General features: G+C 37.0%; 1 protein-coding gene across 2 annotated transcripts; it reads left to right on the top strand.

Moving 5' to 3' along the window:
- The first annotated feature begins 193 nt into the window (after positions 1 to 193).
- On the top strand, positions 194 to 24,061 carry klhl4 (kelch-like family member 4). 2 transcript variants are annotated; one of them, XM_041989767.1, is made up of 12 exons: positions 200 to 305; positions 4,278 to 4,744; positions 12,552 to 12,719; positions 13,767 to 13,903; positions 14,347 to 14,543; positions 16,758 to 16,970; positions 18,075 to 18,261; positions 18,359 to 18,583; positions 20,004 to 20,166; positions 21,179 to 21,391; positions 22,174 to 22,345; positions 22,732 to 24,061. In XM_041989767.1, the coding sequence occupies exons 2-12, from the start codon at positions 4,284 to 4,286 to the stop codon at positions 22,789 to 22,791; spliced, it is 2,196 nt and encodes a 731-aa protein (XP_041845701.1). In that variant the 5' UTR covers positions 200 to 305; positions 4,278 to 4,283; the 3' UTR covers positions 22,792 to 24,061. The 2 variants fall into 2 exon arrangements, with proteins under 2 accessions (XP_041845702.1, XP_041845701.1); XM_041989768.1 differs by lacking the exon at positions 4,278 to 4,744 and having other exon boundaries at positions 194 to 305.
- The last annotated feature ends 2,976 nt before the right edge of the window (positions 24,062 to 27,037 follow it).

The following is a 27,037-nucleotide window of genomic DNA, read 5'->3' as shown; positions in this document are numbered from 1 at the left end:
AGAAACAGCTTGTGGGTTATTTCTTTATGAAAACAAAGCTTTGCCTCCAACACAGGATGCGATTCCAGTGTTCCCGGTTGCTTGAATGCAATTGTTGTTGTAGTGTAGAGGAAGGAAATGAACAGAAGTTTCCTTTAAAAGAGGAAAGTGCCCCTTTCCTTTCTGGAGGAGCAAACATTTTTGTAGTGAAAGAGGGACATTGGACAAGAGAGAATGGTCAAGCAGATCGTCTCTGTTGGCCATTTACTTTAGAAGTTTCTTTCACCATTTGAATGCGAAGGAAAACATAGCATTGTCTTTTTCAGGTAAGAAAAGAGATTATTGAATACAATTTATATTTGTAGTTATTTTAACAGGATTGTTGTAAGTTTATTTTTTCAATCCCTTAAGACAGAAAATGTTGCCAGAAATAAAAGAGTTGATTATGTATATATATATATATACATATATATATATATTAATTTATGTTTTTTAAATGTTGACACATTGTAGCTTATTGATTTGTGCCTAGATGCCATTCTAAGTGTTTGTGAATATGTGGCATGTGTTAGTGATTTTTTTCCACTGTCTATTATTAACCGGGTTGCAGCCTCGTATGTCCCTGCCAAAGAAAGCAAAGTGTACAATGTGCCTTTGACAGGCCTTATTCCATCTTTTCAAGCATAATTTAGTCAGTAATTCATCCAATGATTGTATAGTTATAGCTGAGGATGGAGGAGGATCCCATTCATGTTTTCTGTGTTTCACAGTTATACTCAAAATAATTTACAGACCAACCTTGTGAGCAAAATTTAAAATAAACATAACCATGATGTCTTTTGACAATTAGGTAGCAAATTTTGAATATCTGACAATCAAACATGTAACATTTGTAATTCTGATCGACCTTTTTTTGTAGAATTAATTTGGTAGAATCTGAGCTCATGTACTTGAGCACACTTAAAGGATATCTAAGACGACCATAAGGTATGGTCACAGAGGAGGCAGATGTTGGATGATAATGTAGTTTACCACATGGCTCTGACATCTGACATCTGACATCACATGTGTCATGCAGAGAGCAGCCAGATGGTGTCCTTGACTCCTGTACATATAAAACAGGTTACCCGGTATAATGGCTTGTTACCACACTTTAGGTCATATCTCTCTGCAGTAGGCTTTTATGATGATTTTACACCTGCACTTGACATTTAGATGGCGTCTAATATGAGTGCTTTCCTAAAGAATCCATTCTAATATGCTGGTATATTGTGTATTATTGCTAATGGAGATTTTTTAAATGTGGTTATACTTTTTACAAGCCTACTTTTACTGTTAGTGAGAATTTTTGAGGAACTGCTCTCACCTCTCCCTTTATTTTCTGTTGCTATCTTCTGAATACAATACATCATATATATGATGAACTTTAAATATACATTTAGATAAGATGATTTTATATTTGATTAAATAAAAAAGAGAAACAAAAAGCCTATAGATAAAAATAAATACAACAGTTAACAGTAGAAGGACCTATGAACAACACAGAAAAACATTCAAATGTAATCTCATTAGATTCTAGGTTCATGTGTTTATGTACAGTTAATTCAAGGAATGTGGCACCCACAGAACTGTTTGAAGGTGATCATAATGTAACCCAAAAATGTTGCATTATTGTATTTTTTTTTTCAAAAGTTTGTTTAACAATTTTCTCCAATTAATTAAAATTGTTTCCACACTGATATACCAGCAAATAAAAGCATCCATTGCTTAATAAGAGAGTGGTCAACAAAATTTTATTTGAACACAGCATACTGCATCTTAATGTAGCACACAATGAAAATTATATTATTACTTACTGCACTTACTCAAAAGATAAATACCAAATGTTTCAGGTTATTGCATTTATTTTAATTGTGTATTTGAATGGGACAGTGCATGTTAATGGGCTACAATATTGTTTTTTATATGATGGATTTAGCAGGTTGCTAATTTCCATCTGTACCATAGTACAGCATAGTACCATAATTAAGAATGCAATAACAATAATAGCAATAAAACAGTGTGAGAGACTAAGACACTGTACAGTATATAAAACACGGTTTAAAGTCCCTGTAATAAAGTGCTATATCTATCTATCTATCTATCTATCTATCTATCTATCTATCTATCTATCTATCTATCTAGCTATCTAGCTATCTATCTATCTAGCTCTGTCTCTCTCTCTCCCTCTCTGCTATATATATATTTTATGCAAAGACATTCAGCATTTTTGTCTCTAAATAATGTTATCAGCTCATCCATTTCTATTGCATCATTTGTATGTAATAATGCATTGACCTGATAATTTTTTTAATGAGTATTCATGATGTGACAGTAGTTCTGTGGAAAGTATGACCTCTGTAAAAGGTAAAAATCTAAACCGATATCCTTTCTGTAACACTATTATGACATGGAGAACATTAAGGTAAAATGCAAGAGGTAAAGTTTGACTAATCTAGTTGGAAGGATTGAACTGATCAAGCTGTCAGCAATTGTGAGTAGAAATAAGAAGCTTTATTTCTACCGGTGAATGGAGCCTATGTTCATTTAGTGTGAGTTCAATATAATTAAACATATCTTAAATCAAATTCATGTCTATCTACCCAGCAAACAACATGGGCAGTTATGATTTTGAAATACAGCTCCAGACACGATAGCAGGTTGAATCCAAATTTGCTGTGGGAGGTGGTGTAGGCAGATAAGAGCAGTTTAAGTGCAAGGTTCTCCTCTTACCAAAGAAGTGGAAATGGAACAACAAAGACCTGGCTGCATTATCATTTTCATTAATGTTCATGAAAATGAAAGTTAAGCTGGGTGTATTTTGGTTATATGATGATAAAAGCCACAAGAAAACACTGTTATTGGAGAGCTAAAGTGCAAAACATTACCACTGATACAGTTCTTTGGAGAAGTCCATAAACATTAACCAGATGTTATGTCATGTAAAAAATAGGAGGCTTCAGATTATTTATGGTATTATGGTAGAGGGACAAAACACCCTCTACCATACCTCCATCCAAATTCATACATTGCATGTGTTGGTGATGCTCTCAGAACTGATAACATGTCTCCAAATTACTGAACTGTGCATTGTTTCCATTGTTACTTTAAAGTTTAGGTCTAGAAATAATGTTACAGTTATGTTCAAATGGTGCAGTATGAACATAACATAGAGGTTCTAGCAGTAAAATGTCCAAAAGGAAAGAAAAATGAAAACAAAACAATTGTCTAATGCTCTGTCTGTGTGAAACACGGCAGTTTACTGACCTTGAAGGTTCATCAGTATGTAGTTTTTCACGTGTAATCGCAGGGGGCTTTCAAGACAGTGACGGAAGGAGAATATTTTTTCTGCATGGCTACCTACATTGAGACATTTCCCCATGGGATTCTGTTTGATGTGAGAGTAGCAGACTGCACAGATGTGTGCTGGTGTGAAATTAATTTCTCCTGCCTTTGACGACATGAGCTGATGTGTATTTTGTATTTATGAGCCATATTAATGCATCCTTTTTTTCTTGTTTTGTGTACGTATACATTAATGGATTGCAGAATCATGTAAATAGTGCTGACTATTTGGTAGTCTTCCTCTGCTTATCCTTTAGCAAGCAGTGATTTACTTTGTTAAGGTGTGACCTCATCATCTTGGTTCCATGATAACCCACCTCCCCCTCACAGCAAGAGCAGGCAGCCACGTTATCACTGACACATACAGATACATACACAGAGGAGCAGCAGAGGGTTATAGGAAGACCTTGTGAGATTTTCTCATTTTGATTCCAGAGTATATGTGTCTAGTTGTTGGAGAGTGTGTGTGGTGTGTGTGCAAGTGTGTTCATTGGAGAGACAAGCAGAGGGGGAGAGAGAAAGCGAAACAGAGGAGGCGAAGGGGAGGGAGCATGGATCATGCGTGTGCATTAACTCAGCTCCAGCGGCACAGCAGCAGCAGCAGCAGCAGCAAACAGAAACAGCAGCAGCACAGGAGGGAAGGAGAGAAAGAAAAAGACAGAGAAAGTTAAAGGGAGGGAAGCAATCTCAGGCACAGGAACAAAAACTGCAGAAAGCTGCTTTCAATCTCTACCAAAAAAAGAACAACGCAGGAGTAATTCAAAAAGGAGGAGGTGGTCATGATAGTAGTGAGACAATAACGGAAGAGAAGAGGCACATTGTAGTCAGAGAAGACTGAAATCAAGGCTGTTCTCTTCTCTGCTCTCCATGTTTTTGGGGACTCAACGTACCATTGCCTTCGTCTCCAAACCAAGAGGAGGATGTCTGTGTCAGGGAAGAAGGAGTTTGATGTGAAACAGATCCTCAGGCTCCGCTGGCGCTGGTTCAGCCATTCATCCCAAGGTTCTGCTGGCGGTGGAGGGGGTGGCGGTGGTGGTGTGGGAGGCTACATCCAGCAGGATGGCCTGGATCACAGAGGAACGCCTGTCCAGGGACGCTTGAAGAGCCACTCGCGGGATAGAGGTGTTGGAGGACTACGGAAGACTAACAGCCCAGTCCACAGCATCCTGGCGCCAACACCAGGGCCCACACCAGTCTATGTCAGGATGGGTCATCAATCATGGCATCATCAGCCAAGCACCATACAAGGTCTCCAGGTCAATGAGGAATCTTCAAAGAGCAGCTCTTCTCCCAGTGCAACAAGAAAGGAGGACACAAACCCTGACCAGGAAGATGTGAAAAGCAACGCACAGGAGCCTGCAGAGGTGGAGGCCAGAGAAAGGTATGGCTGTTAATAGGTGTTAGAACTCAGCAGGCATGGACTGAGATGTCTAATTAACCTATTTTATTTAATAGTCAATAAGCATGTAACAGATTTTGTGATGCTATTTGGGGAATTTGGCTATGGAAGAAAAAAAAATCAAAATTTCCATAATCTATCAGATGCTTATTGACTATAAAAGGTTAAATCCTACTCAGACCTGACAGTTGCTGCTACATGGTAGCTTATCCTGCATTAAGATTCATACTTAAACCTGCTGACATATTTTTTAGACTGAATGAAGAATAAATCTGCTAGATTTTAGCTTAGGATTAGCAGTCCTATCCTCCATAAACATCCTTTAATTAAGTTCAGACCAAATTATCTTCTTCCAGTTTGCCACTATGGCTCACCTAGGGACAGCTCCATCTCACTGTCCATAGCATGTTAGGCAGCAAAAACCAATAAAACATCCTTTTAATTATTTAGTGGACTGAAAGCTAGGATCTTTTTTGCCTCTTCCTTGTCTGTGTTGTGGTCCATATACCACTCACAGTACACCTTTTCTTGGTTCTTCTGGGTATTTAGCTTTTACATGGCCAACTAATGCATTTTTCCATTCAGTTAAAAATGGATAGTGGGAAAGAATCATGACATCATCTAACAGGTTGTGGACCTATAAAAAGAAACAGAAGTGCAATCATATGAATTATCTAGACAGCCACAGCTACATCCACTTTATGAGCTAAAAGCTATCATCACTAGTGGTTGGCACAGGATCAAAATGTTTTTACAAATCCTTATGCTGAACTCTCTGAAACTAGTTTTCCAGTGATAAATTCCATCCTCTGCCTCTTTATGTTGTGTTTCTCCCCATCTACCCTGTGATCCTACAACTTCTTCCATGAAGTAAACAAGGTAGAGATGTGTGTATACGTATGTTTGTGTCTGGCAAAAAACTAAAAGCATCTCACATGATAGATGAAAAGACCAACTCTCCTTTTATCTTGTCTGTGACATTCTAAGGTGATTGGTCCTTAAGCTTCACTGATTCCCGGCTGCTTTTGTTCCCTGCACCTGATGACGAAATGAACACAATCAACACAAACCTATCCTTTTGTTTTTATATAGGCCTCACTTTGATTAAATAGGCTATTCTAAAAAGACATTCTTTACCTACAGCCAAAAATGTGTCAATGTGGACTGAATGAATGCCACAGGCAGTGGATGGTTGGGCTCCCTGAACTGAACATGAATTATTCTGAGTTAAGATACGGCTTCAGAGTCAACTCCACATTCTGCTCTTCGTGTTGGCATAATTGGCAGATGTTCATGTTTTGGAGTCCCTATGTGTGAAATGTGCATGCATAAAAGATGTGCCTCACAGTAGAAATGTGTATTTCTCGAGCTTTCTGGGACCTTGAGTTCATGTTGGCCATGTAAAATAGAGCACAGCCAGCATATTTTGACAATGATACTGAATTATTAAAAGGGTTCTGCTCTGTTGGATCTATCATTGGCTCAGATATGCTTTATTATAGTGAGATTTATTTATGGATTTGATAATATTAGATTATCAGATGGTCCCATTTAAACCGTTTACAATGTAGATAAAAATGTTGTAAGGAAAATTTACAGGAACTTAATTCAATTCCTCCTTTCATATGAAAATTTGCCCTGTCAGCAACTTTAAAATCTGTGTTTCCCGATCATTTAGCATGAGAAATAGCTGAAAAGGCAGCAAAAATCTGTTTCATTTTGCACGCTTAGCAGGGAAATGCATAGGTATTAGCTTAATGCCACTTTTTAATTAAAAATCATGCTTAATTGAAATATAGCCACTCACTAATTGTAACTTTGGTGCATCTGTAGATATACTATATATCCTGAATTAGATCAGTGACTGTGTGACACATCATGGCTCACACGTTCATCTGTAGCTAAGCAGATGTGTGGATGTCAATGAGATATGTACATTCATTTACTTCACCAGCTGGGTGGCCCTATTACGTCTCACATCATAAATCCTTGACATGTAATTTGTCACAACCCCTCTGGCAGAATCAAGAAATCAGCTCTGCTGGCTGTGAAAAATACTAAAGTTTTAGCTGTTCCTCTATAGCAGAAAAATATGTCACTCATTTTTTCTGGTGTATACCCTGCCGTAGTGATTAGATTCTTTCACACAGATTCTGTAAGCCAACCATCCCATCAATCCCTTCAGGCATTTTTAAAATTATTATTTAATTTGGTTAGTAGAGCTTTTTGTTAATATTTTATATGATAAATTTAAAATAAACTGGGAAGATCAATGAAAACTACTTATCACTTGTAGCTGTACCTTTACACGCTGTGGAAAGCGTACATTACTCTGCTTTAGTTGATGATTTAAGTTCAGTTTTATGATATAAAATCACAATTTTCTGTGTTCATACTAGTTTTATAGACCTGTTTAATAAAACAAAACAGTATTCAAGTGTCACTTATCTTTGTCCTCATTTGAAAAGTGGCTAGTTGCATTTTATATGTTTTGCATGGGTGTCCAAAACTAAGTGAGTCATTTCTGTTACGATTTTTACAGTTTTAAGTACTCTTGTTTCGTCAGGATCCCTCTGAATTTGAACAACCGTCTTCATTCAAGTAGCTTCAATTTGCAGAGTTGTTAAATCAAACATTGTGAAGTAAGTACAGTGCATATAAAACCTTGTTTCCTATTTTTAATTTATTGTGCCCTTACATAACTATATACCTAGCTGTTGTGTCGTCATGACTGATCCAAATAAGCCCTCTGTTACATTTCACAGACAATATATGATACAAGTTAACCCGAGTGGAATAGAAACCCTGACCTCTCTCACATATACACTAAGAGAGGCTTGAGTCAGCGGGCTGTTAGTTTGAATGATATCTCAATTCCCTTGCCACGCACTTGGAAAAGAAATACCACCACCTCCTCCCCTGTCAGCAGTAGTAATTCAGATATTTGTTGAATGCCTCATAACGGCACAAGGCTCAAATGGTTGATGCATGACACATCTAGTGGACACCTTGTTAAGATGCCATAAATTGTAAAACCATATTCTTGCTGTAATCTGAAATTTACACCTTGAAGGATTTGTGGATTTTATGATTTTTGTACAATAAATTTCACACATTGTTTAGAATAAGTCAGCATTCTGAATAGCAAAAACCTTTTGTGTGCGCTACAGTTGAAGTAAAAGCGGAAAAGCTTTGAGCAGAGGTGAATCAACATGCAGCCACATTAAATGCTGGACACATCCTCTAAATTCTGCTTAAATATGGATCAGTCGCCTTTTATCCTCCCAAATGGAGCCAATTCAAAGAAAAGAATCCTTGACATGGTTTCCCATCATGAATTTATTAGCAAGAGCCATGACATTACCCAAACAGCGTCCTCAAAGAGCTGAATGCACATTGCATTCCAATAAAATCAGGAAGCATGTACATCTGACATCAAACACAAAATATGACAGACAAAAGAAAAAAATGTTTCACCAGCTGTAGGAAGTTATCAGAAAATTGTGTCTTGGTTTGTTACAGTACACATAATTAAAGATGGGCGGTTGTGGAAATGCTAAATTATCAAGAGATTGTCCAATCAAAAGAACCAAATGGATATTTGGTTCATACCCTTAAATGCGTGTCATAGGGCTTTCCTCCATCCTACTATCACTACGTGGGGCAAAAGGGAAACACCCCTCATTTAAGCATTTAGAAGCTTAAGGTATAATCAAGTGCTGCATTAAACAAGCCAAGAAATCATCTTCAGGATGAAGGATGGGAGCGAAGAATGGCAAAACTATGCATAGCACTTTTAAAATGGGAAAACAAAACAAAACAAAACAAAAAACAAAACAAAACAAAACATTATTTGTAATACATCACCATAACTGTTTTGGTGTCACAAATGCCATTTTGCTGGCCTGTATTAAAAAAAAAAGTGAGACTGTGCTTGCATTTTTTATGCAAGCACAGTCTCAGAATCATATAGCTATAGGGAGGCAATGATACAGAGGCTCTTCTTTACAAACAAACAAACAAACAAACAAACAAAACAAAAAAAACAAACAATTTTTTGATTAAACACAACAAAACCAGAAACAAGAAAGACACATCATTCACCAAGCACAGCAAAATGTCTAAGGGAAAAGGCATTTCATTCAATTCACAATTCAGTTATTATGAAATTTTGTTTGTTTTGCTGTACCTGTACATGTATGTGTTTCTGTGCCAATAACAGAAAGCAGTTACAACAGGTGCAAAGAGTTTTTCTCAACTTGTTACCAATTATGTAGCACCAGGACACGATGTAAAAATTTGTAATAATATTATTTTGAGCAGGACACTGGGGAGTCCCTAGTATACCTGGGAAAAGAAATAATTTAAAAGTTTGGTGATTCATTTTCAACCCAATATAACCATTACAACGACACCGTCTTGCATTGGACAGGATCTCTTTTGAAGGAACAAACGTGGTGTACATTCAACCCAAGGGCTTGAATAAAGTTTAGTTTCATCAAAGTTTAAACTATAAAGAATCATCATAATTTTATAGAATCATCACAGAAATTTAGAAAGGTGAAAAGTGAAGCATCATGCTTATTTTTACTATAATGCTTTCCCTTACTTGTGTTTGAATAGAATTATTAAGTACCTTGTCCAGGTTGATGACGTTAACCGTTTACTGTCATTAAAGCCTCCATGTGGATTTTAATTAAATGAATAAGGAATAATGTGGAAAATCAAGTCTCAATGAAAAGAATTAAAAACATGACATTTATATGCATAAACACAAATTCCAACACTTCTTCCTTTGAACATTGAAGGTTCTTTTAAATACTACCCACTCTTCTCAGTGCAAATGAATCTGTAACTGAAATCAAATGCAAATAAATTATGAACAATGAATCTATGACATACAATATGAATGTTAACATGCTATCAGTAAAGTAGCTAGATCTTTTCTGCACACATGCATGCATCTCCTTGAAGACACTCATTGACATAATGCAGCCCCTGGACCTTCACTGTAACCATATTGTCTGTTTGCAGCACTTCTCAGAACTTTGTTGGTAGAAGTTGCAGCAGCTGTCATGGTCACCGCAGAAAAGATATAATGTCAGTTTTAATTTCCATTAAAGCTATTGCAATTTTCCATTATACCCACTGACATAAAAGGGCTTGCTGACTGCACTTTGTGGAGACCAAGTTTGCTTGGTCCCTGTTTGCAGCCAGAGGTCCAAAGTCATTACCAGTCCTAAGCAGGTGTAACAGTGCAACAATTACTTCAAAGTAATAACATCTGTCATAAGTCCACGGAGATAGGAAAAATGCAGAGGGGAAAATATATTTCTGTGCAGAATATTCATCTCACTTCCACTTGCCAGGTCAAGTTATTACAGTCAGTGAATGTAGTTCCCTCAGCATAAAGCCCTATAGTAGTAAAGTGTCTTTCAAAGTACACACACATAAAGGTCTCATGGAATACACAGACTTGGCACATGCTGCACAGGGCTTTGTAGGAGTTGGATTCTCAACCCAACTCGAGCTGCTCAACAGCCTTCTGGGGAAAATGGCTGTTATAATCCATTTTGAAAGATACATTTCCCATTTGGCCCAGGCAGGAACGACTTTTCTTCTTATAGGGATGGAGTTGACACTGGTTGGAATAAGACAGATTTTCACCAACATGTCTGACATTTACAGCTAAGAGCTAATCTGGGCCGAGTTAGACATCTTCTAACCACTGATCTATTTATCTACAATAACTGCTTTGTATTATTATTCATGAGTGCCAGGTTTTTTTGTATAATGTAGGAAAAAAAAAGCATACAGAGTTTCAATAGAGCAGCTTTTTTTAATAAATTATTTCTGGTCTTGATGAAATTGTGAAATACTGCAAAGAATTTTCATTACCTGCCCTACATCGAATATGCAACGTTATTGCAGTGTCTTAAAAGCAATTAGTCACATTGTGGCAAGATGGCTCTAGGAAAGTGTGAAGAGCAAATGACAAGACTTCAGGTGATATGTGCTCACTAAAGAAAATCTGCTGTGGGATAAATAAAGCAGGGTTTTAAATAAAGCAAACCCCTCTATTGTGGTTTGTCTTATTTAGTTTTGTAGGTAAATTTATCTTGTCCTGTTTTAGTTTGTGTACAACAAATTAAATCTATATGGCCACTGTGACTCTTTGTGAACTGCTTAGTAATGTGGTGTAGCAACATTGTCCCCACAGCAGTTTCCCTATCTCATTGTGTTTTAGGGTTTTAGTGCCTCAATGAAATTGGGCTATACCTCTGATGATCCAATCCTCTTCTAGGAGCAAAATATACTCCTCAGAGCAAATTTACTGCTCCTGAGAATGTGATACCTAAGCAATTAGTGTCGGAGAGATTGGTAGGCATGAAAAATCCCTACAGCATGTCTTGGAGCCAATACAAAAGCAATGGATCTCAGTTTTATGGCCCAATTGCTTATTCAGTCTTGTTTGGTGTTCCTTTGCAAGACTCTGGAGTCAGTGGGGAATATCACGACAGGGCAATAAATTACTCCTGCGTTTAGCATAAAGTCTCACAATAAAGATTAGACTATAGGATACTGCTGCAGTGCAATATAAACAATTCCCAAGGGAGAACAGGTTGTTGCTTTTGGTAAACAAAGAGGAGAAAGTTTCACGCTTGGCTGAAAACTTTATAATAGTGTGTTAAACAGGACATCAATAAAAAAGCACCACCCTCTCCGTCTTTCCTGTAATATCAATCTTAGCGTGTGCCAATACACGGTGCTGCCAAGCAGTTTATTTGCATTGACAAATCTGTAACTTTACCAGTTATTGCAGCTTTCATATCAGCATATGAGCAGTAATAAGTAGTGCTGCTTTAAATAGCAGCAGCATTTTTCTTTCATGAGCTCTATCAGTCTTCACACAGTAGAAGGACCATGAGATGATGGTAAATTTCCTGGGAGAGACGGCTTGGGTGTTTATGTAGCTTAACAAACAACCCTAAATGTCAATAAGCATACTTTCTCTGTGAAGGACACCAGAGTGACTGGCTTGCATTATTTGTCATGAGTGTGAGGGATTACTAGGATGCCTGTAAAGCAGCGTGTAATCTAGCAGCCTGTGGGGACAGGGACTCAGCCTTGCCACAATGCTGCAAGAAACAGGCTGGTTCACTTGTTAAGTCCCTTTTCTTTTTTTTTCTTTTTGGAAAACACACATGCACGCACAGATATGCAGAGGCACACGGGAACAGATATAAGCCATGAACACATTCTTTCTGGAAAGCAGTTGTGTAGATTGTGGGGCTTGTTTGTTCCCACTGGACGACCGTGCTTAGTGAGCTACTTATGTTCAGAGTTTAGTCCATAACAGTTTAAATTTCAGCTTAGACTGACAAGAAAGATGCAGATTCACCACAGGGAGGAGAGGATTCAGGGGTGCCCTGTACCAAAATAAGCTCTTTTGTGTCCTCAGTAATTTCCTGCTTATCTAAGCGTGTACAGCTTTAATTTGTTCTTGCTTTATACTTGGACATGAGGAGTGAACATAATGAATTTGCTTAATTAATTTGTCTATATTAATATTTCCTGATTCATTCCACCCTCAAGTAAAGGTAATTCCTCATAGTTTTTTTGTTTTATTTTATAATCTGAACAGGCAAAGGGATTTAAAATGCAACAAACATTATGTAGTGTTTTTTAAACTTACGGTTGCAGAAGACACTGCATGCCATGTTCTGTGAAGGGCAAAAGAGGACTGATGTAATGCCTCTTCTCCTCCCTTGTTTCTTATCTTCCACAGGCTGGTTCTGAGCAATATTTCTAGAATGAACACCAACTCCTCGGATGAGTTTTTCCAGGCTGCAAATCATGCAGAGCAGACGTTTCGTAAAATGGAGACCTACCTCCAGCACAAGCAGCTGTGTGATGTACTCTTGATAGCGGGAGATCACAAGATACCCGCTCATAGGTTGGTGTTTGCGCTTCTGTCTGCTTTGATTCCATTAATTACTCCTGCATCTACTATAGATTAGAGGTAAAGCAGCTCATCTGGATGTGTTCATTAATCTGGAGATGCAGGCGTTAAGGCTTTGGTCTGCTCCAGAGTTTGCAACAAATTTTTATCATCTTGAACCTTATGAGGAAAAAGTCAATGATGTTTGAAATGCAAAGCGAGTATCCTCTGATTATCAGATGATAGTTGACCTGCAAACTTCATGTTCACAGATTAATTTGTAAATATCTGCACTTCTGTGATCTATTTACACCTCTGCACATCCTCATGTCCTCATTACTTCTTATACATGAAAGAACACGGTGATCTGCTGCATAGAGGTGTCAATATTTGGGCATCAAGTTCTGAACTGAGCAAACCACAAAACATTTCCTGAATTCTTAGAACCACTGCGTGCCTCTGCATGAAGGCTATTTCACCATATTTTCTTAGTTTATTTTACAAATGGCTCTTTCTGGCTAAGAAGCTAGTAGTGTCACTTTTTAATGCAATCTTGCCTACTTATATTCTTTACAGTGAGACATAATAAATAACACATGTATAAAAAATAATTAGAAAAACAACAACATTCGAATAGTCTCCTTGCAGTGCTATATGACACCCCCTCCCATTCATGATGGAATGAAGTGAGACATATAAGCTAACAATATTAAAATTCAAACTATTACAACTTTTAGAAAAAAGATGTATGAGAGATAAAATCATTTTTCATCTAATGACAACGTGGAGTCATGCAATAGAAAATAGAAAGGATTGCATTTCTTACAGGGACCTCAGATTGCATAAAATCTCTCAAGCCGCAGCAACACAAAACAGCAGCTAAATGGAATAATTGCACAATTAGAGTGAACTTTTACTAAAAAGAAATGTCAGTTATTGAACTGCAAAACTATCTGAAGACATGAAGCGCAAGGTTGAAACAATTCCTCATATAAATTTTCATATGACCATGTAAACCTATGTAAGAAGTATTTATCTAATGTATTTCTTCCTTCATGGCAGACTGGTCCTAAGCGCTGTTTCAGACTACTTTGCCGCTATGTTCACCAGCGATGTTAGAGAGGCAAAGCAAGAGGAGATAAAGATGGAGGGAGTTGATCCTGAGGCCCTCAGATCCCTGGTTCATTTTGCCTACACTGGTAAGTGCTCATAAATGCATTTATTAGCTTGTCTAAATTGTTATGAGACTTCTGAAATCCTGCATGATTAGAATGGATCAATAAGACAATTCATTTTTGGGCTTTTATTGGACAACACTTCAAATTAAAAATAGTTCTATTTTACCAGGCAAATTGACCTTTAGAAAACCCCCTACCATGTGTTGTAAAGCAATTTTACTGTTTTAAATTTGGAAAACATCATTATGTTGACAAATGACTAAATATAGCTCATGGGTTCAATGTGAAATCATTGCTTTGAAATCAAGAGGAATTATTCTTCATTCTCAGTATTTCCACTGTTAATACTAAATGCTTTTTGCCATTTTCTTGCTTGAAATATTATTCTCCACCAGTGTTTTAATTATTGTGGATACTTTCAGTTATGATATATAACCTGTATCTTCTTCATCCTGACATTGCAGGTGTCCTTGAGCTGAAAGAGGAGACCATTGAGAGTTTATTGGCAGCAGCTTGCCTCCTCCAGCTTTCACAAGTCATCCAAGTCTGCTGTAGCTTTCTAATGAAACAGCTACATCCCTCCAATTGCCTTGGAATACGATCCTTTGCAGACGCCCAGGGCTGTGTGGATTTGCTGAATGTGGCTCATAACTACACCATGGTAGGCTGGTGAACACAGCCAGACCATATGTCTGTGGTGGCCTGAATTATTTATATTTAATAAGGGTCTTTATTGCATGTAGATGGGCAACTACAACAATGAAAGCAATTAATCTTTATGTATACCTGAAAGTTGACTACATTATAGTTGAGTTAATTAACTTTATTTAACATAATGTAGAGTACTCTCATTTCTTAACAACTATTTTGAATAATATTTTGCTTGCATCGACTCCTAACAAACCTGTGTATAGAAAAGTATAGCATAGAAACAACCTTGACTTTGAGTAGTTTATAATGTATTTAAATATTTCTCTGTTTTTCAAACTAGTAATTTAAATAACCCAAAATAAGCTGTAAAGGAATAAAATATTACAGCCTTGGCTATTTATAACTCCTAATTTCAGCAGAGGTGATGTGCACATTTGAATAGATATTGAAACATTTCATGCACACGCTTTATGTAATTTGGTTGTGTGCTGTTAGGTTAGACACATTGCTGCACACTGATTAGTGCAGATGCAATTCCAATATATTTCTAAGATGGATATTTGAACTGGATTAAGATTCACCCACATATTTGTCATATTATTTGTTTTGCCAGTCATGCAGAAGTGCAGAAGTACAGCTCGAGGCAGGCGTTATCTCCTAAAGGACATCTGCTCACCCAGTTTACATAGACCCCATCCAAGAGCAGGAGGTTAATCTAATCATCAAACTGCACAAGAGGGCCAGCTTCCTGTTCAATCACTTCTGTAATGAACAGGGGGAGCTGTGGGCTTCCTGGTACACCATCCGCTGCGTCCTGAGTGGAACGAGTTGTGTTTTGATAAGCTTGGTTTTCCTTTTTGAGCGAGACAGCCAAGATCTGCCTCTTAACACCCTTTTCCTTTATAGAGCAGTTGCCTCTTTTATGCTGCAGCACATACAAATGTAATGTTAGATTTTGCAAATGAGGTGTATTTTAGAAAGTTAACATTAGCAGTCTGTTTTTGCGAGCTCTGCAGATTATTATCTAAAAGGTTTTTTTTCTAAAGTAATCCTCTCAAGAGAAGTCCTCTTTTAAAAAAAAACAAACCAAAAAACAAACAGACAAAACCCCACAGATATAATAATCTTACTGTTTTATAGTAGTTAAAACAGAAATATTTCTTATTGCTGATCTTTTTTCTAAGAGGTTATTTCAATAATGACAATCTGAAGACATGTCCTGTGAAATGGTCATGAATGGAAGTTCACTTAGGTCACGGTTTCATCGTCAGCTGTTCAAGTCCAAGAGGTGGATGGAATTTCTGCCCTCAGCTTCACCACCAGAGATCAATAGATGTCCCTCAAATTCATTAAAGCTCTCCATGTTAAGCTCTTAAAACCTGCCCTCATTAAGATCAGACCAAAGATCCTGTGATTTGCTGCAAGCTGACAATCAATAGCTTAGTTGTTTTCTGTAATTGTACTGAATGGACTCTATAGTGAGAACAAAGTTAGCACGGCAGCTTGTTAATTATTGCTCCTCTTTCGTCAAGGAGTAAACTGGAAAAATTACAACCAAATATTGCTCAGTATGTGTTTCAAGTGTTTTACTGCTGGATATACTATAGATGCATAGAGGCAAGACAGGGTTTTACACAGTACATCATCTCTAATGGGAGTGCCTAGAGACAAAGACCTTGAAGAGGTAGCCATGCAGTGCTGTCATATTGACTGGGCTTCTGGCCAATAAATGGAAGATTAATCTTTAGAAAGGCAACAGCGACACAACATTGGTGGGGTTGCTTTGGTGGTATGCATGGCCTTGCTTTTCTAATTAAATAGCTTATAAAGGCTTATTGGTATTATTTATGATTAGCAACGAAAGTGTTATTAGCTTTTGAAAAAGGCTTTTTAAGGGGATGTTTAACACCAGATTGATTTCTGTTATTTGAATTTCTTCTTTTGAATGTGTGCAATGAAACAATCATTTTTAAAACATCTTTTCTATCTAAAAAGACCTGAAGAGTATTTCACTCTTGTTATCAGTTCTTGTAGATAGAGACTCCCAAAATGCCACTATTTAACCTCTTGTAGAGATTTTCCTTCCCCTCTCTGTTCCTATGCTACGTGGTCCTCATAGGTATAGAGCCACGTAGCCTCTCTCACACACACTGCTGCATCAAGCGTACTCCTCGGCTAATAACTGATGATTATCTGTCTCCTCTGTGTCTCCTTTCTGTTCCAGGAACACTTCCTGGAGGTCATTCAGAACCAGGAGTTCCTGCTGCTCCCCACAGCGGAGATTGTTAAGCTGCTCTCCAGCGATGACATCAATGTTCCTGATGAAGAAACAATCTTTCAAGCTTTGATGATGTGGGTGAGATATGATGTCCAGCATCGACAACAGGACCTCGGGGTGCTTCTGGCTTACATCCGCCTGCCTCTTCTCCCTCCACAGGTGAGGAAACTGAGGACACACATAATAAGGATTGTAAGGCTTATAATGTCAAGCTGATATATGACAGGTATTTATTGCCAGGATATTTTAGTAGCTTAAAAATGTATATATTTCTTTAATGGTGCATCTCACAATTTTGGAGCATTATGCCCCTGGGGAAAAAAAAAGTTTAAAAAATGTGCCATTTAAATTTACATAATATCCAATGATAAGCGTTTTTTTAAAGATATTGAATATAAAAATGTTCATATAATTTAATTCTACTTTTACTCTCAACTTTGCTACTTTTTTTAAAATAATATTTAATTTCAAATAAATGCAGAAAAAAACAAGAGCAGAAATCCCATGGCTCTATTATTTAAACAAACAATGAAGCAGCTGCTTTCATAGAAAAAATAAATAAATAAATAAAAAAGTTGTTGAAAATATGATCTCATGCACATGTTATTTTGTCCATCGGTTTGGGAGAGGCTGTTTTCTGTGAGGCGCATAAACAACAGAAATGAATCATTGTTTTTGCAAAGCTGGAGCTGCTTCTTTTTACTCTGTTTTGGCAGAGCAGCGCTGCTGACATTACTTGAAGGCATGGCAAGATCAGACAACAGATACAGAACTTTTAACTCATGAATATTAAATTTGGGAAGAAGTTCTGTAACAGCAAAAAAAAAAAAAAAAAAAAAACTATTTGAAAGGAATTTCTTAAGCTTCAGGAATTCATGGACATTTCAGACTGATTACAGGTGCAAATATAATAAGACTAAAGCAATTTTGTGAATATGTTGATTAACTTAAGTGATATAAATACACAGTACTTCCCCACTTGATGGTAATGCTGAGAGGAATCCCCTTATTATAAGTAATGTGTTCTTTAAGAGAAAAAGGAGCTGATGTCTAAGCTCTTCTGCTCGGCATTCATATTAAATGAACATATCTGTAATGCTAGTTTTTTAGTTTTCACAAACTTTTGTAAAAGCTACACATGTTTTTAAAGCATTTCCCCTGAATTCATTAAAAGGTGATTTATGTAACCTCCTAACATTTGGCATGTTTCTGAAACATTCTCACTTTTTATGCTGCTAATTGATGTGATGCCTTGTGATGCAGCTTCTTGCAGATCTAGAAAACAACAAGATGTTTTCTGATGACCTGGAGTGCCAGAAGCTTCTGATGGAGGCCATGAAGTATCATCTGCTGCCTGAACGACGTCCCATGTTTCAGAGTCCAAGAACAAAACCTAGAAAGTCCACTGTGGGTGCACTTTATGCTGTGGGAGGGATGGATGCTACCAAAGGTATAGCTGATGCAAACTGGCTGCCAAACCATCAGCAGCAAGTGTTGCTTATGTCAAAATTTAAAACTTGCTACGTTATTTTTTTTTTTAATTTCAGGCTCTACCACCATAGAGAAGTATGACTTACGGACAAACACCTGGGTCCAGGCCGGAGTCATGAACGGACGGAGGCTGCAGTTTGGTGTGGCAGTGATAGACAACAAGCTGTATGTAGTAGGAGGGAGAGATGGGCTCAAGACATCTAACATGGTGGAATGCTACAATCCTGTCAACAAAATGTGGTCCACCATGCCTCCGATGTCCACACATAGACATGGACTTGGTAGGTGTCTTTGGCAGACAATTGTGCCTAACAAAATTCTTTGTTGTAGGGCCATCCATTATATAAATATTTTTAAGATGTTAGTATTTTAGAGTTTAAGGAATTAGTTTTTTTTTCTAAACCTATATTAGGTTTTGTTATTGGTGAGTTCGTAGGATCTTTACTACTCTTGATTACTTAATCAATCTATGTAATTGCAGAAATTAGCATAAAATGCCCAAATACTTTTTTTTTTTTATACTTTTACATTTTTTGCTTTCACATGGTGTTATGTACTGAAAAAAGCAGGGTACTTGCTCAGAAGTGTCATAAATGATATTCAGCAAAAAAAAAAAAAAAAAAAAATCCCACATTTCTTTGATGCAGACCTTTGATATTTTCCTATTCCCCTATCAAAGCTTGGCAAGCTGTGCTGGCTCTGCTTTCCCTTCCCATGCCCTGCCCAACACGTCTCATATCCGAAGCGTTTTGATTCAAAGTTGAAACAGGTCCTGCTAACAGAACAGGGAAATCTTGTTAAAACATTCATCTCACTCACCCAGTGTGGTCAGAGGTATCAGCAAGTCCAGGAGATCACACTGTACAGATTACCTGGTCGGCCTTTGATCTTCCCTGTAGCAAATGTCTCTTGCTGCTTTGCTTATCGTGTGCATATTTCTAGTTGGAATATTTTTTAACCTTGTGTCTAAAAGCATCCCTGCATAGCTATTTCCTGCTGTGGACATTGTGGGTGAAAACAAGAAAGAGTTTGTGCTTTTCATTCTAAAACCAAGCATTAGCAATAAAAATGAGCTTCTTGATAAGAAGACAGTGATATGTCACTAAGCCTCTGAAATGTGGCCATGCCCTCATGTTCCTTAGAAATAACTGAACTCTCACCTTAGGAAAAAAGGGCTGTAAAATAAAAATCCATTGTGTTAAAATATTCCCACATTGTTGCCAGTTAAGCTTTCCTCTGTGACTTGGAAATGAGGAATAACAAAGCTGTTTTATAGTCTTCCTGTTTACTGAGTAGATTCAGGCTGCTGCATGACTCAGATTGTTCGAAATGAGAGCTGCACCTCTTCCTCATCTTTCTCTGAGAACAGTTGGAAAGCATTATTTCACTGATGATTCATCAGCATTTGGTTTGAATTACCCTGTGCTTCTTGATCAGATAATGAAAATAGGAATTTCTGTTTCATGTAGCCTTAATAAGGTTTATGGATTGTTATACTCCATGGTAAACTAACCAACGGCCATAGAACAGTTGCACAAAATTAAAATGCAAAAAATTAAAAGATTTTCCAGTGATGAACATGATTGGCACAATTCTGTGTTTTTTTTCTTCCTCTAAAGACCAAAAGCAGAAAAAAACACATGAATACTCAAACATAAAGTACAAGTAATTTTACTTAATCACCTGCTTCCATTTGTTTAGGTATTGCTGTGCTTGAGGGTCCCATGTATGCGGTTGGAGGCCATGATGGTTGGAGCTACCTAAACACAGTAGAACGCTGGGATCCGCAAGCCAGACAGTGGAACTATGTGGCCAGCATGTCAACTCCGCGGAGCACCATGGGAGTCACAGCGCTCAATGGAAAGTGAGTTAATAACCTACTAACCGATACGCCTGTTTTTTTGTTGTTGTTTTTTTAAGCATGAATCACTTTATTTTTCCTTCAATAATATTCTAGCCTCAACTAAAATAAAAGCAAATAAGTTGAAACACTTGTTAACTTCCAAGGCATTAAATGGGCTTGCTCCTAAATACCTCTTTGGTTTATTGACTTGGTATGAGCCTTCCTGAATCCCTAGATCTATAGATTGAGCCCTACTGGTTACTCCCAGCTCACAGTTTGTGACAAAGGATGATGAAGCATTTGGTGCATGAGCCTCACTCTGCAGCTTTCTGCCTACTGAATCAGATGCACCCAAGAAAACTACAAGATTTATTGATTTGCAAACTCAATAAATTTGCAAGAATGCATTTTTTTTCCAAGAAAAAGACCATAAAGTAATATAATTATAGTTGTGTAATTCACAGTGCACAGGAAAGGCTAAAGTGCATGCTTATTGCACCATTAGTTGGACAACATTATACTTCTTAAATTAGTTTGTGGTCTGTGTGAGATACATTTTAATGTTGCTGTGAAAAAAGGCTCTTCTGATTGGCATGGTAGCCATAAAGTGTAATCTAGACCCTCTAAAAGCAAAATACTTCATGTGTTTGTATGCATTGCAATACAGTCTTATTGTGAATTAAGGAAAGAAGCAACCAGCATCCAGTCTAATTAAAGAAAAGAGGCTGCTGCTCAGCTGCATGCAATATTCAGTGTAAAAGTTGGTGCTGAGTTATTTTTGCAGTTAGGTCAAAAATAGACAACAGGGGAACTGTTTCTCCAGCCTTTACTCTGTTGATGTCGGTCCTGTGAGCTACAAGCTTTTAAAACACTGGTGTGATCCATCTAGAAAAGAACACCCTTTGAAAAACATGATCTACTGCTCATTCCTGTATATTTTAAAATCTTTCATGTTATCTCTGTATTGAGACTATTTTTACAAACAGCTGCCTACTGAATGTGAGATATTGAACCATTGTGTTTAATCTCTCAGACTGTTTGCGGTTGGTGGCCGTGACGGCAGCTCATGTTTGAGGTCGATGGAGTGTTTCGATCCACACACCAACAAGTGGAGCATGTGTGCACCTATGGCCAAGAGAAGAGGAGGCGTGGGTGTAACAACATACAACAACTTCCTGTATGCTGTGGGTGGACATGATGCCCCCGCTTCCAACCACTGCTCTAGACTCTCTGACTGTGTTGAGAGGTCAGTACGTGCTTCTGTTTATATCTCTGTTAATGGCACTCTGCTCTGGGTTAACTTTCTCATCACAACAAAAGGAAGGGGAACTTGATCTCCACCCTTTTCCTCCTTACTGAGACATGTCGGTATAACCTGTTATTCAACAGAGCTGATCAGGTTTTATACGATTTTATGTTTTGGTGTCTGGCACCATCTGGTGGCCACAACATCCACCTGCAAAATAAAATAAAATAAAATAAAATAAAATAAAATATAAATATAACCAAGATTTTCCTCATCATGTTTTTCCATCATCTGTATAATTCTTCAGCTTCTTAATCCCAAATAATAAATACAACAAAAGGAAACATTATTATCATTTAAGTTTAACTTGATGCATTTAGTAGTTGTACTGTAAATGTCAGTTTCCAAATCCGCACAAGTCATAGATCTGATGGAAAAAAAGGGGTTTGAATGACGTATTTTACTCATTTTAACTCATATATGAAGCCAAAAGTCCAAGTAATGTATATCTACCTCTTTATAGTTACTATAGACCTATTCATTAATGGCTTTTTCAGTTGCAGTTATCCTTCAAATTATTACCCAAAACTACAAAAAAATTGAACATTCAATATTTTATTAACTTAATCAATCACAAATTATATAAATTGTAAAATGTTTGTATTTGTGGTGAAAAGAGTTCACCCCTACAAACACCCATTTGTTGTCATTTTCCTATGAAGATTCAGGCGGATAGATGAAATATATCAGTTCGGCTGGTTGTTGATGTTCTGCATTTACAGGTATGACCCAAAGACAGACACGTGGACCACTGTGTCCTCTCTCAGCGTTCCCCGGGATGCAGTGGGGGTGTGTTTGCTGGGTGACAAGCTTTATGCAGTGGGTGGATATGATGGCCAATCATACCTGAATACTGTTGAGTCCTACGATGCACAGAACAATGAGTGGACTGAGGTAATTACAGCAAATAGTACTGATTAATCACTGCCGTTACAACACAGTTACACATTCCTTTGACGATAACTATTTTTGTATGATGAACATAAAAATATAGCAAAGCTAACTTTTGACATTTTCAAATGATTAAGACAGAATTTGCAGCTGCTCTATAAGAACTAGCTTCTTGAAAGATTAAGGCTCCAGTTAACATCCCTCTGGAGTGTAAATTTTTAGAAGTCACTGAAGCTTATCAATATGTTATTATGGCCTTTCTTTTTTGCATTAAGTTTTTTTTTCCAGTCTTGGCAGTGTAACCCTACTATATGCATCAAGGGAAATGGGAGTTTTTGGAGACAGCCTCTGATGAAAAGCTACATGTTAACCTCTCTGTCTTCTTATAGGAGGTCCCGCTCAACATCGGAAGGGCAGGCGCCTGTGTGGTGGTGGTGAAATTGCCTTGAGGGTTCTGTCTCACGACAGCATGAGAGACAAATGAGAGTGCGGCTGAGAGGAGTGGACAAACAAAGCAACAGATCGAGGACACATCCTTTGAGAGTCATGTTTTCATTATTTTTTTCTTTAACTCTGTACTCCAGATTTTTTCAGAGGGAAACGCAGACTGAGTCTTGCCCATAAACCATTGTTTCTATCATTAGTGGACATATCTACCCACTAGGGACGGCTTGTACTGAAACTGGAATGCGCTGCACATTCTTCACATGCTCAACTGATCAAGACTTTACATAAACTTGACTAAGCCGCAGCAGTGTGTAGTTTTTAAGAAAACTTATTTGAATGTCCTCAAAACAAATGTAATACTTACATTTTGAGTAAATAAGCTTAACTTCAGGTTAGTTTACAATTCTACACACATTTCTTACTAGTGCCATCTCATACAGTATATTTTTGTCTTTACATGTTCCTTTTTATCTATTATAATGAGAATTGTTGGAATAAACAGAAGTAACTATACACCAGTGTCTTTTTTATCAAAGGCAGGTCTGAACAGATTGTTACTCCTTGGCGATGAAGACCATTATGATAAACTATGAGGGTTGATGAGTTTGCCAAGGCTGCTCTGAAGTACAGGAATGAAATCAAACATTTTTTTAACCTGTAGCTACAGAACACCAAAGTTATTTGCTTGTCTTAGATGTCTAGGAACACCTTAAATCAAGGTTTACAAATTTGTGAATCACAGAAAATATATCATATTGATATTTCACATTGCTGTACAGACTTGATAACTTTCTGAAGCCACATTTGTGTGAATAGATTCATGCTTAAACAAGCGCAGTTGGATGGCTACAATCTGTATTATCCATTCGGCTTTACTCTTGGAGATGCTAGCTGAGCTAATGTTTTATTTGGTTTTTATAATGGTCTCTTCTTTTTCAAGGACATAATACTCCTTTGTTGAGATTTTCAGTAATACAACTCATTTTTTGAATTATTCATGTAGAAACAACAAAAGTAAGTGGAAGTAGATGCATTGAGTCTGACAGCTATTATTATACATTTTTACATGCAGCATTAAGACACCTGATTTCCACAGAAATTTCTACATTTGTAGTTTGATGTTCTGCAATTGAAACAATGCAAGCTTGTTCACAATGAAAACAATTTGTAACTGTAATTATGACATTGTTTCTGGGGCCAAATGTTACTTTTAATGTTTTTATCATAATTTTGTACAGCATGCAAACCAATAAATAAAAGATTTCAGTCTTCTCTGCATGATCAAATCCATGTTTAGGGTCGTGGCTCCCACAGCGAGCAGATTCTGACTCCGTTTGTAGTTTTACTTTCAGTAAACAAAAACTGATTCCATGACTAAACAGGATTGGACACCAACTTTGATGTCAGCATTAACCTTAGTTCTGTTCTCACTGTGGTACCCACTTCTTAAACCAAGCAAACATGTTTGTTGATATGGCTCTGTTTTTCTACTCTCCCGTTAGCAGACTGAGGACCAACTGCTTTCTGCTTGCATTTTTCTCTCTCTCATTGTTTACTCTCCAAATAGCCTCCCCTGACTTGTTTGGTAAGAGTTTGATTGTTTTTGCTGACAAACTAGTGGATTATGGGTCCATGCAAAGATTTAATTCAGAAACCTGTTGGTGTTTTCAATACACAGAATTCAACAAACATTACAGCAAAGTCACTTTTGTGCGTTCCGTGTTTCTAATTCTGTAAAGAAAAATTTGCTTCTCGAAGATTGCGGCTGTGTTTATCTAAACCTCATGTCACATCTCAAAGAAAGTCAATAAAAACTTTCAGCAGCTATAACAAGAACATTTTTTCTAAGAGTATCTCAGTGATAATGGGAAAAGCATACTTGAATTGTAAAAATATGGGAACATCGTGATGAGTACAGTTTTATTTAAACTGACCCTGAAGGACTGTTATAAAGTAAATGTTGCAAATATAAGTCTTCTTTTCCATTCATGTCTCTTACACTAATTTAATGCAAATTAGCTCAGTATTACCCCATTTTAAATTCCACATCTGCTCGCATAAAGTGCTTTGCAGAGTCAGAGGTTAGCAGCTTCAGCTTCGAACACACAGTGATACTCAAAAGACAATCAGAGCAACATAATGAGGCAATGAAGCATTGCCTCAAAGCAAAATATGTCAGGTTTCCAAGTCTAATTTTCGATCCAAAAAAATCTCTGTGTTACAAAACCTCACTGGAGAAATAAAGAAAAAAATATTAAGCAAAGAAAGTGGAGTAATTATACTGTTACTATGATCTGCAGAGATTCCTGGAGGTCACTATTACTCACTGATCATTTAGAAGAAAAGGAGACAGCAGCATCAACTCCTTTAAAATTCTAACCAAAACTAAAGTGTAGAAATTTATTATCCTCAAAATCCTGTTATGTGATCCTTTTAGGAATTACATTTCTGAAAACAAGTCCATTTAATTGTAATTCTCTGAACAAAATGTAGGGTTTATAGCACTTCTTTATCATTTTAGAGGTAATAAACTGTATTTCAGAGAATCCCTGCACTAATTCCAGTCCAACCAGACCATCCTATTTTGGTACAAAACACTCAATATTTCTGCAATCTGTGAATTTTCTTCATAAAATATAACTTCGCTCTAAAGTAAGACTAACTAAAAAGTTACTGATTAAACTCATAAGTTAAAGATTTTGTTAGAAGTATGCAGGACCTTTGATCTTTTTTCATCATTTTCAACGTTTCATGTTTAATGCTGACTGAATTAGCGTAGAGGCTTTTGTTCCTCACCTTTTTTTTAAATCCAAGAACATTTGAAGATTAAAAAAAATCTGATTAAAAAAATAAGTTGCCGTTTTTGAGGGAATGGGAAATGAATTGCATGCATTTTTGGTAATGACAAAAAGTGATTTGGTGCAGAAGTTCAATTAGCCACCTGTAAAGTCAAATTTAAATGTCTGCATGCACAAAAAAAAAAAAAAAAAACACAAAAAAAAACAAAAAAACAAAAAACCAAAAACCAAAAAGCCAAAAAACAAACAAACAAAAAAACAAAAAAAACAAAAGAAAAATCCTATTCTGCTTCTCCTTGAGTAAGTCTTCACCAGTGTCCCGAAGACAAACTGCAGGCTCAGGTACAGTGACGTAATCATATCATAAATTATCAAGAGAGGGTGCTGTTGCACTGTCGAGGTTGTACTCACCACAGTAAAAGGCAGATCAAAATCTCCAATACCATTACTGTTCATAATAAATATCAGCTAGCATTAAGAATGCCAAGGACAAATACTTGAGCTAATAACTCTGCATAATTATTGAGACATGATGATGAAATGTTGAGAAATTGGATGTTAAGGCATCTCATTCTCTTTCTTTTAAATGAGCATCTTGCTGAGTTTTTAAAGGAAGCCTGGATCCTGAATGGAATTAATTCAGATTAAAAAGATGAGTTGTAAGGTTTTAAAATGATTCTGGCATCATAAAAGTTTGAACATTGTCTTATAATTATATAACAAAGCTTGGCTGACTTTGTTTTATTCTTGCTGCACAGTAAGCATTTTTGGGGAGGAGTTGGTTTTCTTTTCTTTCATTTTCTATAAGTGAAAAAGCAATATTGCCTGGGATTTTCTTATTTTTCTTGCAGTGAACAGAATTGGAAAACAATGGGAAAAACAATGCAAAAACAAAGCAAGATTTAGAAATTTTGTACTCCTGATTGTGAGGCAGAATAGATGTATGAAGTCCGAAGCATTCTTATTTAATGTATTTCAGGATTAAGCAGGGATTAAATTTTCAAAAACCACTGTATTACAGAAATAACATGTTTCAGGCACAGAACTTTGGGTTTCACCCCACGTCTCTACCAGATAAAAGATAACGCTGAATAATTGTTTGCTGTCAAAACACAGCCTCAGAATCCTGAACAGATCATTCAGCACACTGTTCACTGAAGAATGAATGGATTTCTACTTTTTTTTTTTTTTTTTGTAAAGGATTTGTACGGTTTATATGTCAAAACTCGGAGCTTTGGGAAAGAATGAGAGTAAAAAAAGCATGCAAGAGATCTTCACCGCAGGAACTAAAGACAAATGCCACAACAAACTGTCAACTTAGAATAAGATTGTCTCGTCATGCCTGCTAAGTAAGCCTGTTATGGTGGCACTTTTGACACGTTGAAGTGGAGAATAAAGCCAGGTGCAATGTGGTGTCTTCTTTTCCCAGGATGGCAAATTTTTATACTGT

This window comes from Melanotaenia boesemani, chromosome 7 (genome assembly GCF_017639745.1).
Source record: "Melanotaenia boesemani isolate fMelBoe1 chromosome 7, fMelBoe1.pri, whole genome shotgun sequence".
Taxonomy (NCBI): Eukaryota; Metazoa; Chordata; class Actinopteri; order Atheriniformes; family Melanotaeniidae; genus Melanotaenia; species Melanotaenia boesemani.
Note: the sequence above shows the minus strand (reverse complement) of the source record. Positions and strands in the feature narration are given on the sequence as shown.

Bases quoted from the DNA above. Each gene is read 5' to 3' on its own strand.
- klhl4 (XM_041989767.1), top strand. From the start codon at position 4,284: ATGTCTGTGTCAGGGAAGAAGGAGTTTGATGTGAAACAGATCCTCAGG. The intron at 12,720-13,766 runs GTTGGTGTTTGC...CCTTCATGGCAG, and splicing joins CACAAGATACCCGCTCATAG to ACTGGTCCTAAGCGCTGTTT. The intron at 22,346-22,731 runs GTAATTACAGCA...GTCTTCTTATAG, and splicing joins AGAACAATGAGTGGACTGAG to GAGGTCCCGCTCAACATCGG.